The sequence below is a fragment of the Chelonoidis abingdonii genome, chromosome 3 (assembly GCF_003597395.2).
Source record: "Chelonoidis abingdonii isolate Lonesome George chromosome 3, CheloAbing_2.0, whole genome shotgun sequence".
In the NCBI taxonomy this organism is placed as follows: domain Eukaryota; kingdom Metazoa; phylum Chordata; order Testudines; family Testudinidae; genus Chelonoidis; species Chelonoidis abingdonii.
Genome location: NC_133771.1, coordinates 92,926,867 through 92,937,865, shown reverse-complemented (window position 1 = coordinate 92,937,865; position 10,999 = coordinate 92,926,867). Strand labels below are relative to the sequence as shown.

Genomic DNA, 10,999 nt, shown 5'->3' with positions numbered 1-10,999 from the left:
TTTCACACCTCAGCTGCTAGAACAGGTCCTCATCCTCCCTGACTGAACTAAGCTCGTTATCTCTAGCTTGCTTGCTAGCATATATATACCTGCCCCTGGATATTTCCACTACATGCATCTGACGAAGTGGGTATTCACCCATGAAAGCTCATGCTCCAAAATGTCTGTTAGTCTATAAAGTGCCACAGGATTCTCTGCTGCTTTTACAGATCCAGACTAACACGGCTACCCCTCTGATACTTGACCCTTTGTTTTTGTAATACATAAATTATAGCTTATTGCAGGAGCTCAGACAAAACACAACTCTCTGAAAACCTCAGGTAAAATGGCTTCTGCCAAGCTGCCTAACCAGGTAGGCTGGGCTCAGCCAGTCATGGAACAAGGAGACATACCATGTAGTGTTAATGTACCATGGCAATGAACGTGGTAAAAAAAAAAAACTAAATAGAGCAAAACAGAATGTGACTCCATTTGTGATCAAGTTCAACTACCCAGACCAAAACACAGAAATGAACTGCTTTAAAACAGTGCAACATTTTCACTGTGAAGGTTAGTTAACTGGGAACATTTTATTTACTGGTTTCTGCAATTATTCTGTAATTATCTGTTGCTAACTAATCTATTGCTTCACACATGCTTCAATGAATCTAAAATTGGCAAATTTCACTCCAAGCAAATTTCATGAAAAGCATGAGTCAGTCCCTCAGACTATGCATGGGTATGCCAAACCACCACACTTAGGGCAATGAGGCTACTACTAAGTTACGTCTAAGCTGCGTGGTCGCACGGCTGTCCAGCAGTCTATCAAGTGCTGTTCACTTCAGGTGCCCCCCCACTGCCATGCTGGTCCTGTCCTCTGCCTTGGAGCCCCTGACCAGCTGCTCCTGGGAGCCTCCTGCCTACTGTTCAGGATGGGGAGGGGTGCTGATGTCAGGGTGCCCCCTTCCCACACCCACCTGTCCCTGTATCCCATCTCCACAGAGCAGGGTGGAGGACAGGACAGGGTTCAGGAGTGGGATGGAGGGAGCTTGCTGGTGTCTGCTGCGGTGTCTGAACAAGCAGGCTTCAGACTGGTGAGTGCTGATCTACTTAAAAAGGCAGCATAATTAAACGGCCAACACATCTTTCTCTCTCTCTCTTCTCTCATATGCACACACACTGTGTCTCTGGCTCACTCACACACACTGTGTGTCTCTGGCTCACACACACTGTGTGTGTGTATGTCTGTCTCTCTCACACACACACACACTGTGTGTGTGTCTCTGTCTCCCACCCCTCCACACACAGTCTTTCACATTCATCTCCCAACATATACTTGTATTATTGTTGTTGTTACTTCTTTCAAAGTGTGTTATTTTCGTTTTTTGACTGGTCTATGCATTTCATAATTTTTATTTCTCTCTTACACTAAAATTTAATTCTTTGAGTAGCGCAATCTAAAATGCCTAACTTGTCCTGGCTGGAGTAATTATCCCTCTGGTAACTTTTTAAAAATATATATTATATCTAGGTTTTTTTGTTTCTATTGGTGATGCACATTCGCACATTACCTTGATATGGTTCACATAACAAAATTAGTTCTGCACATGGATGGAAAAAATTAGAGACAACACTGGTCTACTAGTGTCACATTTCCAGCTGGTCAATCTGTATGCTCAGTATGTAATGGCCTTTTCAGAGGAACCCCTTTAGAGAGCCTACTTCAGAGAATGACATGGAGAAAGATGGCACTAACCGTAGTTAGGTTTTAGTAATGACAAGATAGTAGGACCTGATTCTCATTTATATTAAGGCCACTTTATACCATTCTAGTCATACAAAGAGGCCCTAAAATGGGCATAAATTATATCTGGGCAAACTTTAAGACCCCTCACATGACATGAGGAGCAGGCCTACTTTACATTGCCAGCGTGATGTAAAGTGGCCTTAGTGTATATATGAATTGGGCCCAGTAAAATCTCCACGTCTCAGAATACAACCTCATTCAGGGCCCACAGCATTTTTCAGATCCAGTTCATGCAGCTGCTTTGCACAGAGAAAGAGTGAGACTAGAGAAAGGCATGAGAGGAGGAGACAAAAGTTGCATGCAAAGCTGAACAATTTTCTTTTCTTTGCCTCAGGGGATATGACATTGGTATAAGGCTGGTTGAAGACTTTTTGGCTCGCTCTGCTGTGAGGAAGTGCCGTAGCTATTCTGAAACTGTAGACGTGATTGCACAGGTAAATAAGATTAAAATAGCTAGACTCTGGTATCATTTGATGTCCTCAGCTGCTGGGAAGACAATACTGGCCTCATCTCCTACCCAATTCATTCCAAAGCAGAGTTAGTCCATCTACCGGTATGCTTAAAACAAGGTTACTCACCTTTGTAACTGTTGTTCTTCGAGATGTGCACGCAGCACGCACACATCTACTGGAATGGATATGAGCAAGCACTCGAAGAAGAACTCTCCAGTCTGAAATGAAGGTGTTACAAAGTAGAAGAACAGGACAGTGTGATGTTCTTCATCTTAACACAAGCTCTCCTGGTGTTAATCAAATTAGTTCCCTTATTTAGAACTTTTTTACATCCAGCTAACAGCACACAAACTTAATTCCGCTCACAGCGGCAGCAGCAGCAGCAGTTCTGGGTCCTGGCCTGATGAGCTCTCAGTGTGCTGTGATACTGTGTGAACTGTCAGCCTTTGAGCTCTCCCACTACATTCAAAATACTAGCAGTAGGTCCAAGCAGATAGGGCAATGGAGTTCTAACCCAGAGCTTGATACAGAGAAACACTTAAGCATGTGTTTAACTTTCAGGAGCAACCTTCTCATAGCTCCATTAGGCAGCACTGGCTTTTATCAATATTTCAATGACTCAGTGGGGCTAAGTCTCTTGAGGAGACATTGGCTTTCACTTACATAGCATCACTGATGTTTTATTTCAACTCAGAAATGCTTGAAAACAGGAAATTCAATATAGCAGGTCCCTATTCAATCACTAACCTTTTAGTTGGATCCTAAAATTAAAAACACATGGTACTAAGTTTCCATAAAGGAGTTATCATAACCAACTACTGGTTCAAATAGGTACGAATTCAAATATCTGCATAGAGGGATGTTAACCATATGAGATTATGTGAGTAAGGCAAGCCGGACTTGACACCATGAATACATTGTCTTTTATACTCCCACACTGAATGCAGTTGTTTTATTAGAATATAAAGTTACAGTTAACAGCTTTTAAAAATATATTTAACAACAAGCACAGAGACATCTGTCAAAGGTCATACTCTAACACTCAGGTCTGCACTAATTGCTGAGTATGTTAAACAATTATTTATGCAGGAGACACTCAATGTACATTAGTAATTACAAATATGCTATATTTATTGTTACTAATGCATTGGTATGCAGTCAACATGCATATAGAGAACGTCCCTGTCTCCTTCCAAATATTTTAGCCAGATATCACATCTCTTCTTTGTATCTGAATGAACAGTGTGTACAAAATCTCCTGTGTATAGTGCCTTGTGCTATGTGTATTTCAAAAGAATCAGGTGATAAAGATATTTTATGATTCCTGTTCCTTTTTGAGGGATGTGTTTCAAGTATTCAGCTGTATTTCTACTCTTGAAGGCAACAGAAAGACACAAATTGAGACATTTTATTTTCTGTGCATCTAAGGTACTAATCACTACATTGTTGGAGCACCTGGCAATCTTTAATATATTTATCCTCATAACACGCCTGTGAGGCAGGGGAAAGCTGTTATCCCCATTTTACAGATGGGGAACTGAGACTCAGAGAGGCTTACTCAAGGTCACACAGAAGGTCTTTGACATAGTAGGGGATGGAGCCCCAGTCTCCTGCACCCTGGCTGGTGCCTTGAGCCCTTGGACCACCCTTCCTCCCCATTGACTGTTGGCCTAAAAACATCCAGCATATTATGAACATTATTGTCAGACATATTTGAACTTGTGAGAAGAAGAATCACATTTTCTAGGTGTTGACTGGAGTTTAATGCAGCTAATGACCAGTATCAATTTGAAAATTTACTGTAAGAAATATATTGGATCCTTGTTACATGTATACTGATTATACATAGTGATTATTAAAAATGCTTGGATCATGCAGTAATGGTGAACAGTTTGGTACTAAGGCCTTGGCCCTGCTGTCAGAGCCATGACAGTATATCCTTGTGCTCGTGTGGAACCTCACTGCTGTCAACTGTAGAGTTGAGGCCCAGGTACTTATCCAAATGGTGTCAAGACTGAAGCTCTTTTGCTGGGTATTCTAAATGGAAGGAATCACAATGGATAGGGAGGACGTTTCCTGCTAATATCAGGCTGGGGCAATTGAAAGACTGAAGTGAAGCCCAAAAATATAAAAATGAAAAGTAAAAAATAAAGTAGTTACCTTTTTATTTGTTGACAGATTAGTTCTCCCGTATAGAGGGGTAATCCTGCAGCAAACAGGATATGTAAGATTTCGGCCACCAATGGTGCAAAGCAGCCCAGGCAGACCTGCGACTCAGTCAGATTATGTGAAAATTCATTTTAAGTGGTCTCGATTTTAGTGAGAACACTTTGTAAAGAACAATATAAAGGGAGGGCTTAGCTCCATCAGTCTATCTTGCCACAAAGAGAACTTTGCGGTAAAAGGTTATTAAAACCAAAAGCCACACCACATCAGGTTGCTTCCAGTCCCAAGAGACTAGTCTCTTACCCCAGATCAATTGGTACTCCAGATCTTACACCAAAAACAACACTGGCAGTCAGTTCTATAGTAAACTAACTAAAGGTTTATTAGCCGAGAAAAAGGAATGAGCGTTATTGAGAGGTAATAACAAATAAATAAAATATAATAACAAGTAAGTCACAATTTGTAGTTCCAAATGGTGGCAGTGATGCAATTACTGCCAGTTTGCCAAAAGTCCTTCAGGGCTACCCAGAATATCTCAGGGGATCTCCATTTTATCATTCACTTACTCTGCTTTGTTAGAAACCAAACAGTCCAGTGATAGAGGATCTCTCCTTGAATCAGTACTTACAGCATCTTTTCACAGAAACAGTCTGATACATATGTTTACTCCAGGGCTGAAAGTAAAATGGAGCTCTTCCCGGTATGGGGTGGCTCTGCCCTCCCCCCCGGAAGGGCTGGGGCCTTGGGCAGAAGGGGTGGGGCTGGGAGGGTCAGTGTCCCCCAGCCAGTCCATTTGCGCTGCCTGGCCTGCACAGCCTGAGGCTCCAGTGGCGATTTAAAGGGCCTGGGGCTCTGGCCAGTGCTGCTGCTACCCCGGGCCGTTTTAAATCACGGCCTCGGGCCAGCTACTTCTTTTGACCCCCTTCCCCACCCCGGCTGGGTCATTGCTGCCCCTTATGTGCCCCCCCATTGGCGGCCCTGCTGGTAGGGACCCAGCAGGGCCACCCAAGGGGGGGTGCAAAAGGGACAGTACTTTAAGTAGAGTGCTACAGCAGCACTTTAAAGTCAGTGGTATGGGCCGGTACTGGCGGCTACCTTTTACCGGTATGTCATACCAGCCCGTACCGCCTTACTTTCACCTCTTGTTTACTCACACAGTGGCCAATTGCTTTGAATTTAGCACTTTTCTTTTTTTTCATTCAGTGAGTTATTTAGTTACAGGGATATACATAATGTAAATGCCTGCCATTACCTTATAATAGGAATAGGTAAGTGAAAACAATACAAGTAACACTCCATTAGTTTTCATTAAGTTCTAACACCTGAATATACTCTCCTATTAACACATACTTTGATCTAGGGTAATTTAATTACTGGGCATGCATAATGTAAATGTGTTGTAATAGTAAACAACAAGATATAGATAGGTGACAACAATATGTTCAATATCTCCTCTGATCTCTATTAACACACAAGTTATTTGGCCTGACTATATGCTAATACACACATATATATGATATTCACACACAAGTGAATTGGCCTATAGTGCTGGCCTGAGCTGGTCTGTCAGTGTCATAGCATCTCATAATTTTTGGAAAAGAACAGGGTCTGATTAATGGTGTTTACCAGCTTGTTGTCCCTACTCCCCACAAGCCCTCCTTATTGAATAATGTATCCAGTTCAGGTGCTTTCTCCTTCCATGGTATGGAATTTTATTTCAAGAGGTAGGGAGTTCAGGGTCACTGGAGAAGGACCCTCTGACACCGCCATGGGGATTGGAGAGGGCTAGGGAAAAGCTGGGAGGCAGTCTAGAGGCATAGGCCCTTTGCACACATGGTTTAAGTCTCCAAGGGCAAACCTCACCTCTTAAAGAAAACTGTCCATAGGAAACTCCAGCAGAGGAAACACGTAGGGCTTCCTGTCCCTTGTATAGGTTTCCCCAGCCTAGAAGATGACCTAGCCCTTAGTTGTTAATATGCCTATGACTTAGGATACTTTTAAATCAGATTCTTATTTTGTGAATGGTCTCCTTTAAGTTCCTTTCATAGCCTTAAAGAAGATTTTGCAGCTGTTGCTTATTGTGATGTCTGCATGATCTTTGGTCAGAGAATAACACTTAAACAGCATTTTAGAAGAAAAGATTGTTTACTAGGTGGTCATGGACTGGAATCTCTGAGCTGGGAACCACTTATTGCTAAAATAAGTTAAATCAGGGTTTTATTTCCATTTTATCATTTGGTGAGGTAAATTTATTTGAGGCTTGGCACAATTATGACTGCTTGTAATGATCCATAATATACAGCCTGTGAACAACAGCTAAACAAATCCTATAGATTTAGTAGCATAGACTAGAACCCATTCATCTGTAAAACGCCAGCTTCTTTCTACTCAGTGGGTTAACGTTGTTCCACCAGCTATTTACCCATCCAACAGGCATTGTCCTTTTCAATCCAGTAGAGGGCAATATGCACAAATCATGCAACCTAGTACATTAAATGTGTGTAGTTTTCTAAGCATGTGCAAAAGGAAACCCAAATATGCATTAAGAAAAGGTGAATCTAAATCAGATTAAAAAAAAATTCAGCCGGACCTAATGTAAGCAATTTATTATAATATTTCAAACATATATATTCCCCAGACTATCCTATGTCTGTGGCATGTAAGTGTTAAATGACTTTTACATTTTAACAATCCTGAGAACTATTTGATAGCTTTTGAGGCTCAGTTCAATTAAACTAGATGACCACCACACAAAAATCGCTTCTATAACAGGCACTAACTGGATCAATTTGGAAAACAAAATAATTCTCATATATAAAAATAAAACAGTTAGGGAGACCCAGTGACAAACGAGAAGGGTGCAGCAGATGCTATTTCTGTATTTGCCTAAAGCTGATATGCCTCTTGACAGTAACAATGTGTCCACACCAAAGCAACACAACCTATATTGCCATTTTGCTTCCAGCCCAATCATACTGTGGTTTCCCCATGCAGTTTTAATTTGACAGGCTATAAAATCTATAAACATTCAGTTCAGAAAAAATACAAAACCTCTGAGATTCTTTTATAGTCAAAGTTATGAGACTCCGTTACATGTATAAGAAACAGGAAAAAAACTAGTATGTTTCCATGACTGGGTGAAAGCAGTGGACCTGCAAGTTGTACAGAGTTTCAGGAGAATACATCTGGATTGTCATATTACTATGTGTCATGTCAAATGTTAATAGAGCAAAAGAAAACAACCAAACAAAAACAATTGGTAAACAAATCACAAAGGACCCAGTTCTGCTGCCCTTACATTTAGCCTGGTACTTTACTTCATGAATTGCCCTATTGACTTCAGTGAGACCACTTGTTGAGTAAGGTACTCCTCGAGTTCAGTAAAGGTGGCAAAGTCTTGGGCCAAACGTTTAGCTGAAGATACTGATTGTGCAACGTGATAGAAACTAAGTTATGTGACTTGTGATCCTCTCTGATATTTTGGCACCCAGGACAGTTGCTGAGCAATATAATAAATAATGTGACTGATATGGAAAGTCAAGAATCACTATATCTTTCATGCTGGCCATGGAGGGACTAAGGCACAGATCCTTTAAGGTATTTAGGTGCCTAACACCCATTGAATTCAATGGGAGTTAGGTGCCTAAATACCTGTGAGGATTTTGGCATAACTGCTCATATGGAAACACAGAGAGGATCTCTTTTGCATTCACTACAGCTGATGTTGCCAAATACCCTGTAACAAGTCATAGAGCCAAAGTGACTCACTGCACACACTATGATCCGTTGGTGTGACTGTGAGCCACGTTACTGAAGTAACAGTCACATCTCCCCTGTGATATAGAAGACAAAATAGACACCTTTATATTGCATAAAGCAACTCCAGGTGGTCAGCACGTGAAACGAAGAGTGTTGTAAAGTCCCTCAAATTGGCCTCTGGGCCTGGTCACATTTTTCTATGCTTGTTTTTCTTTTTTCTGTGTGATGCATTTTCCTTTCTTTTCTCTGTGGTTTCAAATATTTGTACCAGATGTGAGATGATTTTTCTGGTTTTACTGGGTATTTGAAGTTACCCAAAGTTCTGCCTATTTCTTCTTTCCCTGTTTTATTGTATAGTGCAGTTGATCAAACAAAACAAATATAAGTAGAAAGACACTAACTTTCGGAACAAGGGAAAGGACTTTATTTTCCTCATGAAAGGTTCTGCTATCCAACTGCTATCAAGACTATTTAGCATACTAACAGAAGGGGTCTCTAGTAGTGAGTAAGAAAATAAGATTAAGTAACTGACAGATACTTGTGAATCTTTGTTTACAAAATAGCAGTTTAATGTTCTTAAATGTCTGAAAACTTAATCTTCTGAAAATTCTGGCAATTATAACCAGCACAACAGTCTGAGCACTGGTTTTCTACAGTGTTCCTGATGTATATATAATCAGGAATTTCTCCAAAATAACCAGTATATAAATGGAAATAAAAGGGATAATCTCAGGTAAATACAATCAATCTGCTAGTTTAGGTTTACACAGCTTTTTGCATTAGCTGTTTATATAATATGTTAATTCCTCAGTTCATTAACCAAGCTAAAAACAACAGGCAACATACTTACATTTTTAGCTGGAATATCTTGTCGGAGAAAAACTCAGTTCCACTTTTTGGTTGTGTGCAGCAGAGTCAGATACTTTTATTTTCTCTTTACAATTGTATAGAGGGAGGGAGTGCCCCAGGACACAGGGTTGCCCCAGTTCCAGGCAGGTCTGTCCACCAGTAAACAATTACAGCAGCATTTATACTTTTTGTTACATACAATAATAAGCAACAGCTGCATTTTGTTTATACATAGGCCATCTTGATATCTTATTTTTCTCACTTCTATTTAGATGCCAATTTACATTCCTTATTATCGACACAAGGTCGCAATGACTTCTCTCACAGTTCTTTCCCGCTCGCTTCACACAATTCTCGCTTCTACAGATCTCACATTAGTAGGGTTACAGCTAGCCTAAATCTTGCTAACAGAGACTGTCATGCATTAAGATCCCCTACAAATCCTTGTCAGTTCTTTCTCTGCTTCCACAATCTAGATGCACTGATTGACCCTGTAGATTAAATAAACTAAGTCAGGATCAATTATTATGATTGTTAGAGCAAGCAATCAATTGGGGACAACATTATGTAGCATTATGGCTCTGATCCTGCAGTCTTTAAGAAAATAAAACTGGAGCCTGTAGGATCAGGCCATAACTGTTAGATGCAACTGTAAATTGGGAAGAAATTAAACAAAACAAGCAGCTTCAAATGATGAGCACCAAAACAACTTGTTCTGCCAACCCTATCATAACCGCTGGGAGAAGGACAGAATTTAACACAGCCACTTAGTCTGATTGAGGATTTAAAAATATTAGTCTAGCAATTCAGACGCCAGTAGCTAGATGTTATTACTAATTTAAACTTGGTAGGGGGCCAAAAGAGAGTGATGATCAGCCAAAGTAAACCCTTCTTCCATCAATTTTCCATGCTGTGAAGTGAATCCCCACGTCATGGGGTCCTGTGACAGAACATATTTGCTACATGGCTACCACTGGAATGGAAAAAAAGAGGCAATGACCCTCATAAAAGTAAAAGAATAACTCGCTTTCTTAAAAATCCAATGAATATTCCAGTCATTGACTGGCTAGATAAGAAAGGGGGGAAAAGTTGAAGAAATATATTGAAAATAGAGATGAGCCAAGGAGATGATGTGCAAGTCTGGATCCAGATCCAAATTAGGTTCAGACTAAGGTTTAGAATTTGGGTTTGAGGATGAACTAGGCCAAGTTCTGAAATCTGGTGATCTTTTCTTGGGAGATTTTTCTCCATAAAATCAGAAATCCTTCAGCTGATCCTGTAAGATTTCAAACACCCCGGGTTGCATCCAAACCAGATCTAGAAAATAGATGCCTAGTTTTAGATCCAACCCAGATCAAAATTATAGGGCAATTTGGATGCTGACATTTGACTCCAACCACATTCCATAAAATTTCAGAGGGCTAGTACTTGAAGTTTTGGTTTGGATCCATCCAATTCGAAGTAGAAGAGATTTTTTTTTCAAATGAACTTGGCCATGAACAGAATGAGAAATAAGGTAGATCGCATTTCAAAACATTGCTAAAATTTTATTCTTTCTTCCTTTGATGAATAAAACAAAGATGATGATTGTAAATATGTTGCAGTCAGCTGTGAGAAATCTGGAAGTCTAGCCAAGCCATGCTTGCCACAGGATATGAGGCAGGGGCAAATCCACCTTAACACTTCTCAGATCTTGGGAACATGTAAGGGCCCAGTTAACCCCTGGTCAAAGTCAGAGCGGCCTGAGGCCTAGTCTACACTACGCCGTTAAATTGATTTTAACAGCGTTAAATCGATTTAACGCTGCACCCTTCCACACTACAGTGCTTTTTAAAGCTATTTAAAGGGCTCTTTAAATCGATTTCTGTACTCCTCCCCAACGAGAGGAGTAACGCTAAAATCAATATTATTATATCGGAATAGTGTTAGTGTGGACGGAAATCGACGTTATTGGCCTCCGGGAGGTATCCCACAGTGCACCACTGAC

At 40.5% G+C, this 10,999-nt stretch overlaps 1 protein-coding gene across 2 annotated transcripts in view; it reads left to right on the top strand.

Annotated features, from left to right (window-relative positions):
- The window catches only part of TRAPPC3L (trafficking protein particle complex subunit 3L), a 47,907-nt gene that overhangs the window by 9,710 nt on the left and 27,198 nt on the right, over nucleotides 1-10,999 (top strand). For both annotated transcript variants that reach the window (XM_032779525.2, XM_032779513.2), the window contains one exon: nucleotides 2,121-2,220. In XM_032779525.2, the coding sequence (XP_032635416.1) occupies nucleotides 2,121-2,220 (100 nt within the window). The remainder of the gene's footprint in view (nucleotides 1-2,120; nucleotides 2,221-10,999) is intronic.